Source organism: Aquarana catesbeiana, linkage group LG05 (genome assembly GCF_042186555.1).
Source record: "Aquarana catesbeiana isolate 2022-GZ linkage group LG05, ASM4218655v1, whole genome shotgun sequence".
NCBI lineage: Eukaryota > Metazoa > Chordata > Amphibia > Anura > Ranidae > Aquarana > Aquarana catesbeiana.
In genome coordinates this window covers 607346770-607370585 of record NC_133328.1, presented here as the reverse complement: position 1 = coordinate 607370585, position 23816 = coordinate 607346770, and the positions used below count along the sequence as shown (strand labels likewise).

General features: G+C 46.2%; 1 protein-coding gene across 1 annotated transcript in view; it reads left to right on the top strand.

Annotated features, from left to right (window-relative positions):
- The first annotated feature begins 20450 nt into the window (after positions 1–20450).
- FBXO32 (F-box protein 32) overlaps positions 20451–23816 on the top strand; it is a 43970-nt gene continuing 40604 nt past the window's right edge. Inside the window, exon 1 of the mRNA XM_073632217.1 lies at positions 20451–20672. Coding sequence (XP_073488318.1) covers positions 20560–20672 — 113 coding nt within the window. The 5' untranslated portion in view covers positions 20451–20559. The remainder of the gene's footprint in view (positions 20673–23816) is intronic.

Sequence of the window (23816 nt, the reverse complement as noted above, 5' to 3'; positions counted from 1 at the left end):
AGTCCAAAGATCTTTTGGATTCCTTGGAAGTAATTGGTAAGGCAGTAGCCTTTCTTGCGGATGCGGCAGTGGAGTCGGTGCGAATTTCAGCTAAGACAGCAGCGCTTCTCAATTCTGCCAGAAGAGCCATATGGGTTAAGACCTGGGATGGGGATCATACCTCTAAGACTAGGTTATGCGGTCTTCCTTTTGAAGGATCTCTCCTGTTTGGTACAGGGTTGGACCAGACCCTCTCCAGATCTACGGAGAAGGGAAAGAAATTTCCGGTTAAACCTAAAAAGGCCAAAAAATTTTTTTCGAGGCCCCCAGGTCAACAACCGGTTTAAAGACCGTAAGGAAGGAAAGAAGTGGGGTGTTGGTAAAGCCAAACAGAAAGGAGCTCTCCTTTTCTCCGGCCCTAAGGTCGCAGACAGGGATCCTAAGTGACGCCAGCACCAAGGTGGGAGGGAGGCTGGCACAATTTATCCCACAGTGGGAGCGGGTAGCCCAGAGCCCTCTGGTCCTTCAGTGGATAAGAGAGGGCTACGGGCTAGAGTTTGCTTCCAGGCCTCCACAGACATTTCTACTGACCTTTTTACCGAGAGAAAAGCCAAAAGCCATAGGACTCATGGAAAATATCGAGCAGTTGGCGAGTCAGAGAGTCATTCTCCCAGTTCCGGCGGATCAGCAAGGAAAGGGTTTTTATTCCCACGTCTTTGTTGTTCCAAAACCGTCCGGGAAATTCAGGTTAATCCTGAATCTAAAGAAATTAAATACCTTCCTGCGATACAAAAGATTTCGCATGGAATCGGTCTATACGGTCAGAAAACTTCTGTTAAAAGAGGTCTTCATGGCTACCATAGACCTGAAGGATGCATATCTGCATATTCCCATTCTACCGCAGCACCAGGTATTCCTTCGCTTTGCTATCCGCACGGAGCTGGGTACACACCACTGGCAGTTCCAGGCCCTACCATTCGGACTGGGGGCCAGTCCAAGGGTGTTTACAAAGATCCTTGCAGAGGTCATCTCCTACCTGCACCTTCAAGGGATTTCCCTGATACCATATTTAGACGACCTGTTGGTCTACAACCTTTCCAGGAAATCCCTTCTCCAGGATCTGGACAGGGTAATATCCACCTTGGGGTACCTGGGATGGTTGATAAGTCAGGAGAAATCCTCTCTGATTCCTTCTCAGACCAAACTCTACCTGGGTCTGTGGGTGGACTCAGTAAGGCAGAAACTGATCCTTCTGCAGGAGAAGATAGAAGCACTGATTGCTTCAGTGTCTTCAATCCGGCACCAGAAGGTAGTATCCAGAAGAGTGATCATGAGGATTCTAGGTCTCATGACCTCATGTATCCCGGCAGTACCTTGGGCCCAGCTCCATTCAAGACCCCTGCAAAACTTCCTTCTATCCTCATGGGATGGAAAGAAGGAATCCCTAGATACTCTGGTGACCATCCCTCTAAGAATAAGAAATTCCTTACTTTGGTGGCTCAACCCCCAAAAGTTGGGGGCAGGCCATCTTTGGTTCCAGCTCCAGCCGGTCAGAATAACGACCGATGCGATCTCGTGGGGATGGGGGGCTCATCTAGAAGAACTGAAAGCTCAGGGTGTGTGGGACACACGACAGAACTGCGTCTTCCAATTTCCGGGAATTGTTAGCTGTCAGGGAGGCTCTAATAGCCTTCGAGAACAGGATCAAGGGGAAGGAAGTTCAGATCCTCTCCGACAATTCCACGACAGTGGCCTTTCTGAACCGTCAGGGGGGTACACGGTCGCTTTCCCTAATGAGTCTGACACAGGAGATTCTAGAATGGGCGGAGCAGAGAATACCGTCCATTTCTGCGGTACACATAAGGGGAGTTTTCAACATAAAGGCAGACTTCCTCAGTCGTCAAACAGTACAACAGGGAGAATGGGAGCTAAACCTCGAAATTTTCACCATGGTCTGTCAACAGCTGGGTACACCGGAGATAGATCTCTTTGCCTGCAGGGAAAACAGGAGAGTCAAGAGATACTTTTCCCTCTGCAGGGAACGAGGGTCCGAGGGGGTGGACGCATTAGCTCAGGAATGGGATTTCAGTCTGGCTTATGCGTTTCCTCCCTTACCTCTGATTCGAAGAATCCTTCAAAGACTGAGTCGGGCCAGGGGCAATTTGATCTTGATTGCCCCCTGGTGGCCCAAAAGGTCCTGGTTTCCCACGTTGTGGAACTGGGCGGTGGTGCCTCCGGTTCAGCTTCCAGAACGTCAGGATCTTCTGCTTCAAGGCCCACTTTACCATCCGAACCCTGGTTTCTTCAGGTTGACAGCCTGGCTGTTGAAAGGGAGTGCCTGCGCAACAAGAGGTGTTCAGAGAAGGTGATTGACACCCTGTTACTGAGTAGAAAGCTGGTAACTAGACGCATTTATGCTAGGGTCTGGGGGGCTTTTTCCCGTTGGTGTGAAGCAAGAAAAGTTCCCCAGAAGGAAATACCAGTTATTTTAGACAAGAGGGAGTAGACCGAGGTTTAGCCACCAAAACTCTGAAGGTTCAGCTGGCTGCCTTGTCTAGTTTTCTGGATGTTAGATTAGCTCTAGATCCTTTAATTAAGAGATTCTTGTCGGCTAGAGAGAGACTTTCCCTGGTGCAAATGAAGGAATTTCCACCGTGGGATTTATCTTTAGTCTTGGAAGCCCTGACCAGGGCACCTTTTGAGACGTTGGCTCAATCTTCAGTCAGACTGATTTCTTTTAAAACCGCCTTCCTTCTGGCTGTTACTACAGCCAGAAGGGTGGGCGATTTGCATGCTCTTTCTATGAAGGAGCCTTTTTTCCGCCTCTTAGAAGACCGAATTATTCTCAGGCAGGACCCTTTGTACCTTCCCAATATGGCTTCACGCTTCCATAGGTCACAGGAGATTATTTTACCCTCCTTCTGTCTCAATACACAGAACGAGAAGGAAAGGGCCTTCCATACGTTGGATGTCAGGAGATGTCTGTTGCTTTACCTAGAAAAGGTTAAAGAGTTTAGGAAATCTCAACATCTGTTGGTTAGTTTTTGTGGAGTTCGAAGAGGCGAACAGGCCTCTAGAACGACCATTGCTAGATGGATTAGACAGGCTATTGCCATAGCTTATGAGCATTCAGGTCAGACGGCTCCAACTAATCTTAAAGCTCACTCTACAAGGTCTCTGGCAACCTCTTGGGCAGAAAGAGCCGGAGCATCGGTAGATCAAATTTGTAAGGCAGCAACGTGGTCAAGCCAGAACACGTTCCTGAAACATTACAGAGTGGAACTTCTGTCACCCCAGGATCTGGCCTTCGGCAGAAAGGTCCTGCAAGCGGTGGTCCAGCCCTAAGGTAGGCCTGAGCTACTTGCTCCTCTCTCAGGGTGCCGTCCTGGAAGACGACTTGAGAAAATGACCAGTTACACTTACCGGTAACGGTGTTTCTGGGAAGTCTTCCAGGACGGCAGGCCTACTTCCCACCCCGTTTGTATTTTTATGTAGTGGTACATTGGAGGTGTTTTTGTTTCACTTTCATGCACTGGTGTGGGTCGATACTTTTGCACAACTGAGGAGTGCAGGGAGGGGCGGGGTTTTTAACCTCTTTCTTGATTGTGTTTCCTGTCAGGAGGACCAGTCATCTCTCAGGGTGCCGTCCTGGAAGACTTCCCAGAAACACTGTTACCGGTAAGTGTAACTGGTCATTTTCACCAGGGCCTCTGATGGTGAGGATAGACTTTGCTGCAGCTGACTCCAGGTCACGGCCCCAGGGTCTCCCAGCTCACGGTCGGTTCTGGTGGATGGAGAGGAAGCAGCAGTCCAGGGCAACAAGGCATAGTCAGGAGGACAAGCCAAAGGGGGCACAAGCAGACAGGGATGGTCAAAAGAAGGAACTGAAGGTCAGGGCAACAAGCAGACAGGGATAGTCAGGAGAACGAGCTGAAGGTTGGGGCAACAAGCAGACACGGGTGGTCAGGAGAACAAGCCAAAGTCGGTACACTGAAATCAAAACGTAGAGCACGTGGCAAGAAACACCCAGGGAAGCCTTCACACAGTTGTTGCTCGGCAAGGCTGGCTTGCAAGGGTTAAATGGTGTTTCCTGTTAGAGGCTTGGGGGGGGAGGGCCATGCTGATAGAAGATTACCTAAACACTCAGGTTTGAGAGCATGGTCCCTAAATCTGATACACAGACCAGAGAGGTAAACAGTCAGGTCATGAAACATTACTGCAGATTTTTGACAGTACCCCCCTATCTTACGAAGCCTCCCCCTCCCCCGCTTGGCCCCAGGCTTGAAGAGGAATCTCAAATGTAACCTCCTCAAAAGACAAGGCGCAAAGACATCAGATGCAGGAATCCAAGACCTCTCCTCAGGACCAAAACCTTTTCCAATGCACGAGGTTCTGAAGAACGCCTTTACAGAGCCGGGAATCCAGAATTTGACTAACATCGTACTCCTGATTATCCTCAGAGACCAGAACCGAGGTAGGGAGAGGAGGAGAGAACTTATTAAAGACTTATAGGCTTCAGAAGGGAAACATGAAAGGAGTTTGAGACCTTGAGGCTTTTAGGGATCTGAAGTTTAAAACAAACCGGATTTAACTTATAGTTTACGGGTCAATGAATCTTGGGGCAAATTTCAGAGAAGGAACCCGGAGCTTGATATTCCAAGTGGAAAGCCAGACTTTGTCTCCTGGCTGTAGAGAAGGGGGCTTATGCCTGCAATGGTCGGCAAAACCTTTGTATTTGTCCGCAGCTGCCCAGAGGGAATCATGAATGTCACTCCAAATAGAATTGAATGATTCTTGAACCGTAGCCAAAGCTGGAATGGCCCTGAGAACAGGTCATAGGAAGAGGGAGCTGAAGAGGTCTTCCATAAACTGGGGGTGTCTTCTGAGAACTGATGTTAACATGATTATTGTGAGAATTCTGCCCATGCAGAGACTAAAGTGCGGAGAAAGACCTCTAACTTCTGATTAACCCTCTCAGTCTGTCCATTGGATTGGGGGTGGTAAGAAGAGGAAAAATCCAACACAATATTGAGGGATTTGCAAAAGGCTCTCCAAAAGTGAGATGTAAATTGAACACCCCTGTCAGAAACAATATGAGAAGGAACCCCATGGAGGCGGAAAATTTCTCGAACAAAAATTGGAACCAAAGCAGGAGCAGAAGGGAGACCAGGAAAATGAACAAAATGAGCCATCTTGGAGAACCAATCGATTACTCTCAGACAGTGGAAGATCGGTAATAAAGTCCATTGCAATGTGACACCGGGGCTCCTTTAAAAATGTGCAAGGGCATGAGAAGACCAGCAGGAGCTTGCATGGAGGATTTAAGGCTTGTCATGTCTGTACCCAGTTTAACGTAGTCTTTAACACCTGAATGGAGAGTAGGCCACCAGTAGTGGCGACTGATGAGAAGGAAGGATCGGTGGAGCCCAGAATGACCTGCCACCTTGGAATTATGTCCCCAATGGATCTTAGCCCAGTAGGGACAAATGTCTTGCCAGGAGGAATTTTTTACTCCAGGGTGGTAGAATGGGCAAGAATGCATGAGGTAGGAATGATTGGCTCAGATTCAGAGGTGGGCTCCTCATCCAGAGTGTCAAAGGACTTAGAGAGTGCATCAGCCCGACCGCTGCAGGAACCAGGTTTGTACGTAATAATGAAATTAAATTGGTCCACCTGGCCTGTCTGGGATTCAGTCGTTTGGTGTTCTGTAAGTACTGCAGATTTTTTTGATCACTGAAAATTGTTATGGAGTGAGAGGAATCCTCCAAAAGATGACGCCACTCCTCTAACACCAATTTAATTGCAAGCAGTTCCCAATCACCAATAGCATAATTTTTCTCTGCCTGAAATTTTTTTTTTGGAAGAAAAACGCACATGGTTGATGTTTTTTCTCAAAGGCTTGAAGCACAGCTCCCACTTCAGTCGAAGAAGCGTCCACTTCAATAAAAAATGGATCCCCAGGATTAGGTCTCCTCAAGAGAGGTCCAGAAACAAAGGCCTATTTTAACTCATGAAATGCAGAGACAGCTTCTGAAGGCCACTCCTTGGCATTCGCTCCCCTTTTGGTCAAGTCGATAATAGGAGCAGCAATGGAAGAGTAATTCCTAATAAACTGTCTGTAGTAATTTGTGAACCCAAGAAAGCATTGTCGCCTTGAGGCTGGCAGGGAGAGGCCAGTTAATAATGGCTGAGACCTTTCCAGAATTCATACAAAACCCAAACTAGAGACAAAACAGCCTAAAAACAGGACATCAGAAAATTCAAAAGAACACTTTTCCAACTTGGCATACAGATTTATTCTCTCTAAGGCGCAGGAATACAATCCGTACATGGTTTCTGTGAACCACCAGAAAAGATGACTGTCATCCAGATAGATAACAACAAATTGATATAACAGATCTCCTGAGGAACGTGCTAGGGGCAGAACTCTGCTGACAGCTGACAGAGGATGCTCCCATGGGTCGAAGAGAGGGGATATCAGGCTAAGGACCAAGCTGTACTGGCTTTTTTTTTTTTTTCTTCTAGGTTCCTCTCCTGAAAGCGAATATTGATCTGGTTAGACAAGGAGATGACATCGTTCAGATCAGCGGGGATGGTTCTCCCCACTAATTCATCAGTTAGTATATGCAGTTAGGAAACTGTCAGGTCACCTGTGGGAACAAGTGACTGGGAGCGACCGCGGAGGTTGTGGACCCAACGGTTGACTGTTGAGGGTCGATGGTTCTGAAAAGCAGCTACACAGGGCCGCAGCCACGATCCTGGATATGGAGCTAGAGCATAAGATTCTCCAGGACGTGGACTGCGGACTGTAAGAGCCAGCAGGTTTTCACCAGGGCCTCTGATGGTGAGGATGGACTTGGCTGCAGCTGACTGCAGGTCGCAGCCCCCAGGGCCTCCCCAGCTCACGCTCACGGCTGGTTCTGATGGATGGAGAGGAAGCATCAGTCCAGGGCAACAAGGAATAGTCAGGACAAGCCAAAGGTCAGGGCACAAGCAGACAGGGATGGTCAGGAGAGCAAGCCAAAGTCTGTACAATGGAATCAAAACCTAGAGCAAATGGCAAGAAACACCCAGAGAAGCCTTCACACAGTTGTTGCTTGGCAAGGCTGGCTTGCAGTGAGCAGGGTTAAATTGTGTTTCCTGTTAGAGGTTGAGGTGGATCCATGCTGAGAGAGGATTACTTAAAGTGATTGTAAAGGATAGTTTTTTTTTTTTGTTTGTTTTTTTTTTTTTAACAACTTCAATACAGGACATTTATACATCCTTCCTGCCCAGACCAATTTTTAGCTTTCAGCGCTCTCACATTTTGAATGACAATTACTCAGTCATGCTACACTGTACCGAAACAACATTTTTATCATTTTTTTTTTTCAAACGGCTTTCTTTTGGTGGTATTTAATCACAGTTGGGTTTTTTTATTTTTTGCAATATAAGCAAAAAAAAGACCATTTTGAAAAAACCCTTTTTTTTTTTTTTTTTTTTTTTTTTTAGTTTCTATTGTAAAATTTAGCAAATAAATAAGTACCCACATTAGTTTAGTTTATATTATTTGGTCTCTGTGAAAGTAAAGCTGGCCATACACTATACAATTTTCCTGTTCAACTTTCCTTTAGATTTACCAAAACCATATAATATGAGGTCAAACCTAAACCCTTTCAATTTGTATGCAATCAGACAGGCCCTTGCACTACATAGTTGAAGGTAAATCTAAAGGAAATTGAATCAGAAAATTGTATAGTGTATGGCCAGCCTTAGTCTACAAGCTATAGTGCAAATCCATTGAAAATTGATCACACCTGATCACACCCGATGTAGTGACGGCCTATCTCATTTCTTGAGACCCTAACAAGCCAGGAAAGTACAAATACCCCCCAAATGACCCATTTTTGGAAAGCAGACATTCCAATGTATTTAGTAAGAGGCATGGTGAGTTTTTTTGAAGTTGTATTTTTTTTCCCACAATTCTTGGGAAAATTAAGAATTTTTTTTTTACACAAAATTGTCATAATAACAAGTTATTTCTCTCACACAGCACATGCATACTTGCAATGACACCCCAAAATACATTTTGCTACTCCACCTGAGTATAGTGATACCACATGTGTGAGACTTTTACACAGCCTGGCCACATACAGAGGCCTAACATTGAAGTAGCACCATCAGGCGTTCTAGGAGCATAAATTCAACACATAAATTCCTGCCAACTTATTGCATTGTTGAAGGCCCATCATATTTCTAACACATAGCATGTACTGTACATACCAATTACAAACCAAAATACATTCTGCTGAGCAAAGGGTAAAGAAAAGATTACCTGCAGTTTTAGTAGTGCAGTGCTCCACAGAGGAGAGCATCGGTCCAGGCAGCAGGCAGGAACGTGGACAGCGACCACAAAACAGGCAGCAGGCAGGATCAGTCAGTACAGGTAGAGATGTTGCCAGCACAGCCAAAGCATTGGTCCAGATAGCAGGCCAGGCAGGGATGTGGTCAGCAGCAGCAAAAGGATCGTCAATGCAGCAGGCAGGAATACTGTCCATAGTTAGTACATGCAGCAGGCAGAGATATGGTCAGTAAAGCCAAAGTATTTGTCCAGGGAGAAGGCAGGACCATCAAGCTTAGGGCATCGGTCAGGAAAGAATGGGGACAGGGGTAGAGGCTTCTCCCACCAAAATTGCTTTGAAGCCTCCGGGCAACCAGACCCTGTTCTGGGAACACAGAAAACCAAAAACTGGTTTTCTCAACTCAGAACACTATTCTGGAGCCCCTCACATATGTGAGACCCCTGTGTAGCAGGGTGAAAGATCAGTCCAAGGGGCAGGCAAAAACATGGTCAACAGGCCGAGGTCAGTGCATGTAAAAGGCAGAAATAGACAGTAGGCAGAGGCATAGTCAATACAGTCCAGGGTCAGTTCATGTGAAAGGCAGAAACATGGCTTATAAACAATGCAGACGGCAGGCAGAGGCATAGTTGAGAAACAGGCCAGGGTCAGTTCAAATGGAAGACAATGATATGGTTGGTTGAGGCATCGGGGGGAAATAGCAGTCTATTAGAAATATGGGCTAATAGTTTACAAGAGTGTGATAGGTTGGGAGGGACATTGGGGACTATGGAAACTGGTGTCTTTCCTAACTCCTCTTTTGGTGCACACCCAACATATTTTTTTTTTTTTTTGGCGTCGTCTTCCAGATGCTGATGGTGGAATATGGTAAGGAAAATGGCGCTCATGTAGTCTGCTGACGCAATCGGAGTGAATGCTTTCTGGGGGGGATACTTGTTGATAGATCAGGGCAGTGACAATGGTTTCAATAAACTTTAGGAAGGTGTTGGGTGTTTCCGTCGATTTTTGGTAGATTATGAAAGAATTATACATCGCCAAATGAAAAAAGTAAATTGCGACTTTTTTGTACCAGGAGAGGGATTTTCGTGTTGATAGGGCTGCAACATATGATCATTTAAATCCTCCCCCCCATAAATTTATTGTACTCAAGGATACAGGAAGGCTTTCGATTGGTACCGCGTCTTCTGCGAAGTTCCACCGAGGTGTCATCATGGATGGTGGACATGATGTACACATCTTTCCTATCCCTCCACTTCACAGCCAACACTTTCTCGTTCCTCAAGCTTGTAGATTCCCTCCTTTGTAGCCTTGTGGTGACTAGACTCTGTGGAAAGCCCTTTCTGTTTTCCCTTGCTGTACCGCAGGCCAAGTTTTGTGGTGGTTTTTTTTTTTTTTTGTTTTTTTTTTTTTGGGTATAGGGGCGGAAAAGGGGCAAACTGGTATAGTAGTTGTCCATGTAAATGTGATACCCCTTTTGGAGGAGTGGGAATGCCATCTCCCAGACAATTTTTCTGCCTATTCCCATGTACGATGGACACTCAGGGGGCTGGAGCTGGGAGTCTTTGCCTTCGTACACGCGGAATGAATGCACATATCCCGTGGAGCTTTCACAGAGCTTGTTGAAATGGACCAGGGATTCATCCACAGAGCTGTTCTTGTCAGGGATATAAAGTTCGGCAAACCTCTTGGAGAAAAAATCCATTAGGGGGCATTGTGAGTTATCACTGAAATGCAGGCAGCGCATTATAATTTCATATCGGGCCTGTGCATGACAGAGGAAAAAATTGGCGTGCGGTGGATAAGGTTGGTAGACCAATATGCATGCACTTCATTATTTTTTTTTTTTTGTAAGCCCCATATTGAGCGTTAGGCCTAAAAATAATTTAAGCTCCATCACTGTTGGGGGTCTCCATTCAAAAGGGTGGGCATAGCTTGAGCTGGGGTTGTTTTTCAATAAATTGTTGGGCAAAAGATTGGTTTGGTCCACGATGCCTTGAACTAATTCGTCAGGGAAAAATAAAAAAAAATCAATTTCGGAAATACCTTCAGTGTGGACCTGCACACCTGGCTGGGCTGTGGAAGAGGGGGATCGTGGCTGACCCTGTGCTAGAAGGCAGCCACAATGGGTATGTCAAGGCATCTGGTAACTGGGTTTGGGCCCTAATTCTTTGGTGGCCAATTCCCGCCTTTCCTCCTGGGGTCTAGCAGCGCTTGTACTGGGCCTCTCCTCCTGGGGTCTAGCGCCGTTGGCACTGCTGGTAGCTGCCTGGTGTTAAGACCGTCTTCTTTTTTGGTCGGACTACTTCCTCCCCTGATTCGGATCCTGCTGTGCTGCCTTCGACGGGCTCATATTCTGAACCAGAATCAGAATCAGAACTATAACTGGGCAGTGAGAGCTACCCGTTGCTCTCATTGGTCAGACTCAGTATTTGGTATGCCTCTCCTGGAGTGTATACCTTTCTGGATATAGTGGCTGTATGACGGGTGACGTTGATGGGCTGAACGTCAGGGACTAATGGGCTGAACGTCAGGGACTAATGCACTGCACCTTGGTAGTAATTGGCTGCAGACAGGTACTCTGATGGGCTCACTGATGGGCTCACGGGACAGGTACTCTGATGGGCTCACGGGACAGGTACTCTGATGGGCTCACGGGACAGGTACTCTGATGGGCTCACGGGACAGGTACTCTGATGGGTACTGATTGCAGGCACTAATGACAGGTTCTCTGATGGGTGCTGATGACAGGTACTCTGATGGGTTCTGAAGACAGGTACTCTTTATTCAGGGGGGGGCAATCTGGGCACAGTAAAATAACAGTAAATGTATAACTCACTGTTAGCTCGCTCTCCTCCTCACACTGGATCGGTGTGTGAGGAGGAGAGCCCATCAACAGCCGTTACACTGCAGTTTGTTTACATTTGTGACCGGCTGTGATTGGACACAGCCGGTCACATGGTAAAGAGCCATTTCAATGGCTCTTTACCCTGATCGGGGCTGGGCTTTGTCCGAGGGAAAAGCCTCAACCCCGATCGCTGCGCGCCCCCAGGGGCACGCCGCTCTGCATAGTGACTAGCTCCGCCACCCGCTCATTAACCTCATCGGGGAACGGCTGTGTCCCATTGGAACACGCCGGATCCCCGATCGTGGGAAGCCGAGGACGTCCTATGACGCCCGCCCAGGATGGGAGATATGACGTCATACGACAAAGGCTGGGTAATGGTTAAATAACAAACATGTCATACTTACCTCCACTGTGCAGCTTGTTTTGCACAGAGTGGCCCCGAACATCCTCTTCTGGGGTCACCCGGTGGCTCTCGCGGCTCCTCCCCACATCAGGTAACCCCCTAGGAGAAGCGCTCTCCCGAGGGGGTTATCTTGCAGGCGCGCTCCAGAGTCCAGCATTTGCGTCCACAGACACGAATGCCGGACTCAGCCCCGCCCCCCCGGCGCCAGTGTCATTGGATTTCATTGACAGCAGCGGGAGCCAATGGCTGCGCTGCTATCAATCTATCCAATCAAGAGCCGGGACCCCTTGAAGAGAGGGACAGCACATCCCCGCGGAAGAGATGAAGGGGCTCAGGTAAGTAAAATGGGGGGTTGATGACTGCCAGGTGTTTTTTCACGTTAATGCATAGGATGCATTAAGGTGGAAAAAACACGAGGGTTTACAACCCCTTTTAAACACACAGGTGTGAGAGCATGGTCCCTTTTCTGATACACAGACCAGAGAGGTAAGCAGACCGGACATGAAACATTACTACGGATTCATGACACAAGTAGGGATGAGCTTCGAGTTTGAGTCAAACTCATGTTCGACTCGAGCATCGCCTGTTCGATTGTTCGCCGAATTGCGAACGTTATGGGCCGTTCGCGCCAAACTCGAGTGGCGCGTCACGGCCCATAATTCACTGCGGCATCGCAGTGCATTGCTGGCTGATTGGCCAAGCATGCCCTATGACCCGCATGCTTGGACAATCACAGCGCCGTCTGTACAGAGGCCTTGTGTAGTGTGTTGTGGCGGGGGAGAGAGATGGAAAGAGAGACAGTGTCATTTGATTTAAGTTAGAGTAGGCAGGCGAGTCAGTTAGCTGCACTTAGTGTAATGTGTGTGTATGTGTGTGTATATATGTGTGTATATATATATATATATATGTGGTGTATGTGTGTGTGTGTGTGTGTGTGTGTAAGAGATATAGATAGATATATAGATATATATATATATATACTGTATTCAGTTTAGCTAGATCCGTTCCTGTTATTCTATTTCTAATATACTGGCAGGTGTTTTTACAGTATTTACAATTAATGTACTGTGTCCTCTGCACAGTGTGCACCTAAAGAAAATTGCTGGTGTTCTTATCCTATTAATACCACAGGCAGGCAGCTGCAGTATTTACAGTTGGTGTACTGTGTCCTCTGTACAGTGTGCACATAAAGCTACCTGAAAACAATTGCTGGTGTTCTCATACTAATAATACTACAGGCAGGCAGTTGATTCTGCTAGCTGCAGTATAATCAGTATATATAAATATATATACATCCCAGCTTTGTGCAGCTACATCTCACTGCAGGCCATTAGTATGTCTGGAAGGCCAACAAGGAGAGGCAGACAGTCACAAGCCAATAAAAGAGGGTAAGCAGGCTCTGTGTCTAGAGGCAACAGTGCTGGTTGTGGACACAGTGCATCCTCATCAGCACGTGGCCGTGGGAAAGGCTTGTCCTGTTTTTTCGGCAGCTGGCCGTGTTGAGCCGAAGTGAAATGAAGGTGTAGAATTAGGTGTGTCACAGCCAGCTTGTACCAGGCAAATTTGCCCCAGCTGCTGCACCACCGAAAGAAGTTCGCTCCCAGCCCTCCACATGCCCAGCGGTTGAATGCTAGCTTGGCTAAATTGCTAGCACTTCAACTGCTCCCTTTTCAGTTGGTAGACTCTGCCCCCTTCCATGAGTTTGTGGAATGTGTGGTTCCTCAGTGGCACGTTCACAAACGCCACTTTTTCTTACGGAAGGCAATTCCAGCTCTCTACCAGCATGTGGAAAGCAATGTCTTGGCCTTGCTGGACAGGGCGGTCAGCGGTAAGGTGCATATTACCGCTGACTCATGGTCCAGCAGGCATGGACAGGGACATTGCCTATCTTTCACCGTGCACTGGGTGACTCTTCTGGCAGCTGGGAAGGATGCAGGACAGGGTGCAGTAGTGTTGGATGTTGTTCCGCCACCACGCCTCCAAAATTCTACTAGTGATGATTCTGCCTCACCTCTCTCCTCCACCCCCTCCTCTTCTTCTTCCTCCATGGCACCTTCCTGTGCTGATTTGTCCTTGGAACCAGTGGAACCAGTGGTGCTCCGTAGGCATTCAAGGGGCTACGCAAGCACGCAGGCAAAAAGATGCCATGCGGTGTTTGAGCTGGTGCGCTTGGGGGACAGGAGCCACACTGGGGCAGAAATTCTGTCAGCTCTGCAGGGGCAGGTACAGAGGTGGTTGATGCCACGCCAGCTTAAGCCAGGAATGGTGGTTTGCGACAATGGCACCAACCTCCTCTCTGCCCTCCAACAGGGACAACTGACCCATGTGCCCTGTTTGGCTCACGTCCTTAACTTGGTGGTGCAGTGGTTCTTGGGCAGGTAACTGGGCTTACAGGATGTCCTGAGGCAGGCCAGGAAAGTCTGTGTGCATTTCCACAGGTCATATAATGCCAGTGCTCGGCTGGCTGACCTCCAAAAGGAATTTAACCTGCCCAAGAACCGCCTAATCTGTGACATACCCACCTGGTGGAACTCAACGTTGGCCATGCTGCAGCGGCTGCACATGCAGCAGAGGGTCATCAATGAGTACCTATGCAACTATGGCACCAGGACAGGGTCAGGGGAGCTTGTTTTTTTTTTTTTTTTTTTTTTCCCCGCGCCAGTGGGCTATGATCAGGGATGCATGCAAAGTCCTGTCACCAGTGCATGCATCAGTGACATTGTCCCTCTTGTCCACCTGTTGGAGCACACGCTGCGTGGAATAATGGACAGGGCACTTGAGGCAGAACAGAGGGAGGAAGAGGAGGACTTCCTTACCTCTCAAGGCCCCCTTTATCCAGACAGTGTTTCTGCATGCCCGCTGATCACACAGGAAGAGGAAGAGGAGGAGGATTGTGTCAGCATGGAGGTGGAGCCTGGCACTCAGCATCAGCAACAGTCTTCAAGGGATCATCTACAGTCCGAAGAAACCCATGGACTTGTATGTGGCTGGGTGGAGGTGGCTGCGGATCATGTCGTCCTTAGTGACCCAGAGGACTCCGGACCGAATGCCTCAGCAAACCTACGCTGCATGGCCTCCCTGATTCTGCAAAGCCTGCAGAAGGATCCCCGTATTCGTGGTATCAAGGGGAGGGATCATTACTGGCTGGCAACCCTCCTTGATCTACATTACAAGGGTAAGGTTGCGGACCTTATCTTGCCGTCGCAGAGAATGAAACATCTTCGGGAGGCCGGTGAAGAAGGTGGCCGTCTGACCGATGCGTTCAGACAATTTTTTAGTCCGCAGCCCCAAGGTATGATCGGGTTCCAGCAACCATCGCCAGCGTCTGTTTTACATGGTGCAGGAATACCTAGGGGCAAGATCAGACTTGGACACCTTTCTCACCGAAAATCATCTGGGTTACTGGGTCTTGAGGATGGATCACTGGTCAGAGCTTGTACAGTATGCAATTGAGCTACTGGCCTGTCCTGCATTCAGCGTTCTTTCGGAACGGTGTTGCTGGAGGCTTTGTAACCGATCACAGGGTGAGCCTGTCCACCGACTCGGTCGATCGACTGACCTTTATAAAAATGAATCCGTCTTGGATCACAACCAGCTACCAAGCACCTGATGCTGATGTAACCGAATCATTTTTTTTTTTTTGAAATGTCAGATCCCTTCAAGACTGCCTATGCTGATGCTGAGTGACTATCCTGTTATGCTGAGTGACTATCCTGTTCCTCCTCAATGATCATGCTGATAGCTTGTAAGAACATTTTTGGTTCTCGGCTCCGCCACCAGTGGCTAAGGCCCAATTTTTCAGCCCCTGTTTAACAGGGGCGTGTATTTACAATTTTTGATGCAATACTTTGCAGCAGGGCTCATTCCTGCGCTCCAACTATAGCATCTGTGAGGGGTTGCAGTGTTGTGGCACCACCACCAAAGGCCCAATTTTTTTTCTGCCCCTGTTCAACAGGTGCATGTAATTACAATTCTTGATATAATAATTCACGGCAGGGCCCATTCCAGCGGCCACCAAGAGTAACTGTGAGGACTTGCAGTGTTGTGGCACCACCACCACCAAAGGCCCAATTTTTCTACCACTGTTCAACAATGGCATGTAATTACAATTCTTGATATATTTCACAGCAGGGCCCGTTCCTGCGCCCACCAAGAGTAACTGTGAGGGCTTACAGTGTTGTGGCAACACCAACACCAAAGGCCCCGATTTCTGCAGAGTATATAGGGCAGGCCCCTACTTTCAAACATCCAACTTACAAACGACTCCTACTTGCAAACAGTAGGAAGTGAGATGAAATCTACCCCTAGGAAGGGAAATTCTCTCCTGTAAGGGTTAATATGGGAAAAAAGTGTCTCCTCTCCACTGATGCTTTATCACCAATCCTTGTTTCATTAAAACCCCAAATTTTCAAAAAACATTTGTCATTGGGACAGAAAGTGAGGTGAAATCTTCTGGAGAGCACAGACAGCAAAACAAATGCTACAGGGGTGATAACCCTTCCCTATGTTTTCCAAAAAGCTTAAAAATAGATTTTTCGGCTGAAGCTACACTTTAAAAATGTACCAGTTCAAAATTACAAACAGATTCTACTTAACAACAAATCTACAGTCCCTGTCTTGTTTGCACCACCTGTATACTGCTGTTCAGAATATATAGGGCCTGGGGGCCCCACGCCTTTCCTTTTTTTTCAATTTGGGTGTGGGGTTTCCCTTAATATCCATACAAGACCCAAAGGGCCTGGTAATGGACTGGGGGGTACCCATGTCGTTTGTCTCACTGATTTTCATCTATATTGCTGGGACCCGACATTACATCAAAGCCGCAAGCAGTTTTAAATGACTTTTATTCCTTTACAAATGTCATTTTGTGCAGGGACTGTTCTAAGCACGGGAAACGCGCGCCACTTTACAGGCATACTATAGATGCCCCCCAGGTATGATATTTAAAGGAATATTTCACTTTTTTTTTTCACTTTAAGCATCATTAAAATCACAGCTCCCGAAAAAACTGCAGTTTTTAAAACTTTATTTTGCATTGATACATGCCCCCTGGGGCAGACCCCGGGTCCCCAAACCCTTTTTAGGACAATAACTTGCATATTAGCCTTTAAAATTAGCACTTTTGATTTCGAACGTTCGAGTCCCATAGACTTTAACGGGGTTCTAAAGTTTGCGCAAACTTTCGGTCCGTTCGCAGGTTCTGGGGGTGTTCGGCTCATCCCTAGACACAAGTCACAGGAGTGCAGGATGAAGTGACCTACAGGAGAAGTATATAGCCAAAAAAGCTTTGCCCGTACTTCTCTTTTAGGCTGGGTTTTCCCTTATCCATGTTGCATGTCAGGAGGCTATGACCAGCTCTCAATGGAGCCAGTCCACACAGCCCCAGGATGGCTGCGAAGCGGTTTGCAGAAGAGTCCTGTGCGTCCTCTAGTATGTTTCAGGTTCGAATCCAGCCACAAATTTGGGCCCGATTCATCCCTTAAACAGAGAACAGGGACGCACCGGACCCCTGCTGTGAGCCACTCCGCACTGCAGTGTGAACCCAGCCTTAAAGAGGAATTCCAGGTTTAAATATTTTATACATGATAACATTGATCCAGCTTAGAGAGGACACTACCTTAGGGAGCTAGTCTGGAGAAGGATCCCATTTCACTGAAAAGTGTTGCATGGAAGTTGGTTGGGGAGCTGTCTCTGGACATTGTGAGTAGGCCATTTTTGCCTAGAGCTCCAGGTGTGCCTATGCTTTATGAGCTAGATGCCAGAGGTTGCTACAAGGACTGTGACTACTTTCGGACCACCTGGCTGTCCCCTCTACCTTCAGCAGTACTTAACCACTTGCGGACATTGTGGGCGGCAGCCCGTACATACAAAATGACGTACTGATACATCACTGCCTGTTTCCAGGCTTAGCCCACTGATACCCTCTGTTTGTACACAGCAGGAGTCTGTCAGCAGGTACCAGCCAATGATTTATGGCCGGGACCTGCTGATTGGCTGTGTCCAATCAATACAGGGCTCTGTACAGAGGGAATGATCTCCCTGTTTCCCTTATCTCCTTTATGAAGACCTGGACAGTTTCCATGGCAGAAGGCGTATTCTTCAGTGGCACTAGCCACGTGAGCCATTTTAGACAGGCGGTCAACCACTACAAAAATAGCCAAGCAACTTTCTGATGGGGGAAGTTCCACTATAAAATCCATGGCAATCATTTTCCAGGGTCTGTCATGAACTGGTAGAGGTCTGAGCAGACCCCAGGCCTTGCTTCTAGCAGTCTTACTTCGGGTACAGGTGGCACATGAATTTATATATTCCCTGCAGTTCTTCTCAAGATCTGGCCACCAAAACATACGCTGTATTAATTCTAGAGTCTTATGTATCCCGAAATGGCCAGCCCGGGGATGGTCATGGCACAAACCTAACACTGTTACCCGGATGTCTTCTGGCACAAATCTTATCGTCCTTCCATAGCAGCCCATCCTTGGGTAACGGTAATTCCAGGAGGACTGGACATGTTTGCTGAAGCTTGCTTCAAGCCAGACATCATGTTTGTTTGTAAGAGTAGGACGTTAGCCTCTGATAGGATGGTATCTGGTGTTGACACTTCCTTTGGATCATCAAACATGCGAGAAAGGGCATCTGGTTTGACTTTATTCGAGCTCGGCCGGTAGGTAATGTAAAAAGAGAAAAAAAACAATGCCTGGCGTGGTCTCATATGCCTGGCAGCTCTCAAGTACTCCAGATTCTTATGGTCTGTATAAATGAGTATGGGATGCACCGCTCCTTCCAACAGATACTGCCATTCTTCAAGTGCAGCTTTGATTGCCAGAAGCTCTCGGCCCCCCACGTTGTAATTCTCAGCTGGAGAGAGCTCGCGGGAGAAAAAGGCTATTGGGTGCATCAAGTCCTTGAGACCCCGGCGTTGGGAAATAATTGCCCCTACCGCTGTTTCTGAAGCCTCTACCTCAAGTAGGTAAGTCGAGCAGGATCAGGATGACTTGGGATGGGAGCAGACGTGAAAAGGTCCTTTTTAATGTTGCAAAAGCAGCCTGTGCCTCCAGAAGTCCAGTGAAACCGAATATTCTGTCTTGTTAGCTGAGTAATCGGGGAGATGATGGCGGAGAATCCCCTAATTAATCTCCGGTAGAAATTTGCAAAGCCGACAAAGCGCTGCACTCCCTTCTTATCTGAGGGTGCAGGCCAGTCCAGAATGGCTGCAACTTTCTGTGAATCCATCTGTAGATATTACTAGGCCAAGGAACTGGATACTCTGCCGCTCAAACTCACATTTCTCTGGCTTGGCATATAGCCCATGCTGATGGAGCTGGCAGAGTATGTTCTTGACATGTTCCCGTTGCTGCTCAAGGGAAGTGAAAAAAATCAAAATATCGTCTAGATAGACAAATACAAATAAATCCAAACAGTCTCTAAAAATGTCATTGACTAAATGTTGGAAGGTGGCAGGGGCATTGCATAGGCCAAAGAGCATTACCAAGTATTCATAATGGCCGAACCGGGTACGGAAAGCTGTCTTCCATTCATCCCCTGCGCGAATGCGGACCAAGTTGAATGCCCACCCGCAGGTCTAGCTTTGTAAATACAGAAGAAGTTCTCAATCTTTGAAAGAGTTCAGGCACCAGGGGCAGAGGATACCGGTTCTTGACAGTGATTTTACTTAATTCTCGGTAGTCCACACAGGGCCGAAGAGAGTGGTCCTTTTTTTTTCTTTCAACAAAAAAGATTCCTGCCCCTGCTGGAGAAGTGGAAGGTCGGATGAATCCCCTCTTGAGGTTTTTATCCACATATTCCTTTAGCACCACTAGTTCTCGTACAGCTAATGGAAAGATTTGTCCAAAGGGGATCTCTGTTTACTGAAGACATCCAAAAAAACATGGTATGGCATCATCTTTTATATTTTACAAAAAAAAAAAATATAGTTATGTATTGTGTTTTTTTGCATTCAAATTTAAAAAAAAATTCCCAAAAATTGCATTTGAAAAACCGTTGCGCAAATACCGTGTGACACATAAAAAAATTGCAAAACCTAGCAATTTATTCTCTAGGGCCTCTGCTTAAAAAAATATATAATGTTTGAGGGTTCGAAGACATTTTCTAGCAAAAAATACTGATTGTTACATGTGAACAAAAGATATATATATATATATATATATATATATAATATCTAATCTATATCTAATTTTATAGTGAAAACAAAAAAGGATTTTAACTTATGAACAACAAGTGTCAGAAAAAAGCTTAGGCATGAAGGGGTTAATAACATTAAATTATAATATGACAATTGCGTCACAATTGTGTATGCTATATTATTTTTTTTTTTTCTTTATTTGCTAATTTTTTTTCCAAACAAAAGTGGCGTTACCCTTTTAAGCTATTAACTAGCAGGGGGATCGGAATGTTCTTCTTTTATTTTCGGACCTACCGCTTTAAGGGGTTAAACACTAATGTACAATCAGATTGCATAGTGTATGGCCAGCTTCAGTTTATTTTTTAGATTATACTTTTTTATTTTTAGATATATTTTAACAAGCAGTTAAACAAAATAAATAAACGTGCCGGGATCTAGGGATTTGCGATACAACGGGGTCACTTTATAAAATGAAGGTGAATTCAAAGGACAAATGATTCAAGGACAGTTCTTTAAAGACAGGACTTTCCCAGCGGGAACAGGAGGACGGTTTGGGTAGGGGAAGGGGTTCTATTTAGCCCATAGAGATGGCAGATACAATGTGTCAGAGCTGCAGCTGTTGGTCTCAGGACACAGCCAAGGATCCAGTTTCCAATTTTGCAATAACAAAGCTGCAGCATAAACAAAGCCACGTGTCAGCGGAGGGGAGGGGCCAGCACTTCCGGCAACAAAGCCTGCGCTATAAATAGCCCAGCTCAGGCTGAGAACACTAGACTGAAAACACTGCAACAGAAGAGAGAGAGAGAGAGAGACAGAGAGAGACAGAGAGAATCAGCTGATCCCCGACACAATGCCCTTCCTAGGACAGGACTGGAGGTCCCCCGGGCAGAGCTGGGTGAAAACGGAGGATGGATGGAAGAGATTTCTGGATGAACACAGCAATTATGTCGGCGACATCAACAGGTGAGTCTGGAGAACAAGCAACCTGGCTGATAATGGACTACAAGTCTCAGCCAGCGCTGCCGGGGCTTTTGAAGTTACAAATAAGGCTGAAACAATCTTGGCAATAAGAGGTTTGATGGGACATGGACAGCCAAGGACATTTCCAGGGACAAATGTTTTTTGTTGCTGTCCCTGGAAATCAGGAACCGTTTTTTTACAGATGCGTGATTGATTCTTCGGTCGGTAAAACCTTTAAACTGTTGTTTGGATAAAGCTGGCCATACACACATAGATTTCTTTTTATTCAGCACAAACTGATTCCTCCATCCGCCTTCTACAGCGCAGATGGACGGATCTCCTCTGCAGGCTATTACATTCTGACAGCCGTCCCTGGCGCCTGGCAGAATACCCGAAAAGCGTCTGCTTCTGATTGGATACAGGAGCTGTGTGCCCAACAATTTACCACCCATCTCCAAATCGATTGAACGAACAACTTTTGTTGAACCTGGGGAGGGGGGGGGGGGGGGGGGGGGTACTTGAATTTCAGCCGAAATTGGACTGAAATCAGAACCGTGTATGGCAGCCGTAACCCGAGCTATTGTTTGTACACAGAGCCAAGGAATGCTGGGACGCTGCAGAACATTAACTTGCCCGATCGTAGTTTACAGCGTGATGTTCCCGTCACCATTAACCCCCCCCCCCGGAGGGACTTATTAATTCAATTAAAGCTGTCTGCACTGTGGTAGCCAATCGGATTCAGACGTCCTTGCTAATATACACGCTTGGTTGCATTAGGTAAACGCAGACTGTCCTTGTTTGCGCTGATTTGATGTATATGGGCCAATCAATGTCGGGGGAAAGTCAAGTGTCTGTTTATACACGGGGCACAACAATCATGGGCACTGCAGACCCAGAACACCGCTGCTGCAAGATAGTACTAGGACTGATATAATTAATGTATAGGAACGAGTGTCTGAAGTCTCATATTGCATCCTATGTAAACTGTAGAAATGTCTGTTAATTATATCACTGAAAAAGGAATTTGGAGATTTGGAGGAGGCTGAGAGCAATAGAAGTGACATTAATATAAATATATATATTCCCTCTAACCACTTTGCATATTATTTTATATATACTGTGATTCCGTACTTGCCAAATATGCTGCAGAAATCTCCCTCCACTGAGTCTGGCTGCAGCCATTTTAACTGTGGGCAGCTGAAGCTGCTGCCTGTTCACTTCCTGGATTTACACAGACACACACCTCCAGCTCTGAAGCTCTCATTGGCCCTCTTATGACTCGTCCCCCCTCCCTTCCTGGCAAACTCTCACGAGAGTGAGAGAGTTCTGTGCATGATGTCATAGGCCTAGGCCAGTGATGGTGAACCTTGGCACCCCAGATGTTTTGGAACTACATTTGCCATAATGTTCATGCACTCTGCAGTGTAGTTAAGCATCATAGGAAAGGTAATTCCAAAACATCTGGGGTGCCAAGGTTCACCATCACTGGCCTAGGCTAATGACCAGACAAGACACATGAAGTAGGCTGTATAAGGGATTTACTGGCAGAAAAAAAAAAAAGTTATACAATCCAAAGTTAAAACAACAAGGGCAGAGGATTTATTAGATTGAAAGAAGAAGAAAATGACTGAAGGTCCACTTTAACCAACCTTTTTAGGGCTATTGGCAATATAGGGGTTGATTTACTAAAGGCAAATACAGGCATACCCCAGATTTAGTAAATAAACCCCATTGTGTACTTAAAAGTGGGATATGCCTGTAGACTGTGTACTTTGCAAGTGCAGTTGCTCCAGAGCTTAGTAAATGAGTACAAGCTCTGCTGACTTCCATTATCCAATCATGTGCAAGCAAAAATGCTGTGTGTTTTTTTTTTTTGCTTGCGTGTGATTGGATATTTTTGTAGTGAAGCTTCACCTCCACTACAAAAATACCCAATCACAGGCTAGGAAAAAAAAATTATGATGCACATTATTGGATGATGGGAGTCAGCAGAGCCTCCCCTAATTTACTAAGATCTGGAGCAATTGCACGTGCAAAGTACACAGTCTATTTGCCTTTAGTAAATCAACACCATGGTGTTATTTATTTATTTATTTTTTTTTTATTAGTACAGTGAGTGATTGTGGAAGAGCAGTGACTCTTAGTTGCTCTGTACTGACGAAAAGGTGAACTGGGTTACTGGTGCTCCATTGTTCTGTGCATGGCCTAATTAATAAGTAATCCTGATAGATTTGTTAAATGTTCTAGACTTATCATTTCTGTACAAGTTATACAATAACAATGCACTGGTTGTCGCAGTACAATGCACCTGAAAGGGTTTGCATTGTTGTGGAGGAAGCCTGTGTGTGTGTCAACCACTGCACTGTGTCTGCCCCTTCTTATAGTATAAAAACTTTGATTATAGTTTTGAATAGAATGGAGAGGGATTATAACCCTTGTCAGGTTTTTCTTGCTGTCTGAGACTCCCCCTCTCTTTTTATTACGTTTAACCTTATCACCAAGAGTGAAAGTAAAAGAAAATCCCAAATTTTGGATTGTCACCAGAACAGGAATAGAGGGGAAATCTTCCAATGGGCACCCTGGTTCTGGGAGTCCCTCACTTTGGAGAGATTCAGGAAGTGAGAGGAAGTAGGGAATTCCTTGGAGACCCCAAGGTCATTGGAAGATTTCCCTCTAGTCCTTTTCTGGGGACAACCCAAAATTTGGGATTCTCTTTAACTTTCACTTTCAATGATAATGGTAAACAGGACAAATGGAGAGGGTGACTCTCCTTAACGGAGGGCACAGACAGCAATAAAAACTGACAGGGGTTCCCTCTCCACTCTGTCCAAAACTTAAAAAAAAAAAAGTTTTAGTTATACTTTAAATATACTTGTGTTTACATGCAATTGGAGGCATTCGGAGTATCTAATCCGACCATGGACGCACACAATTGTGAACACCCCACAAGTTATAATACAAATGATTACAGTAAAACCTTGGATTGTGAGCATAATTCGTTCCAGAAACATGCTTGTAATACAAATCACTTGTATATCAAAGCAAATATCCCCATAAGAAATAATGGAAATTCAGACGATTCGTTCCACAACCATTTATTCATAAGTCCTTCCGTTTATAGTCCATATAAAAAGATTATAGCAATGT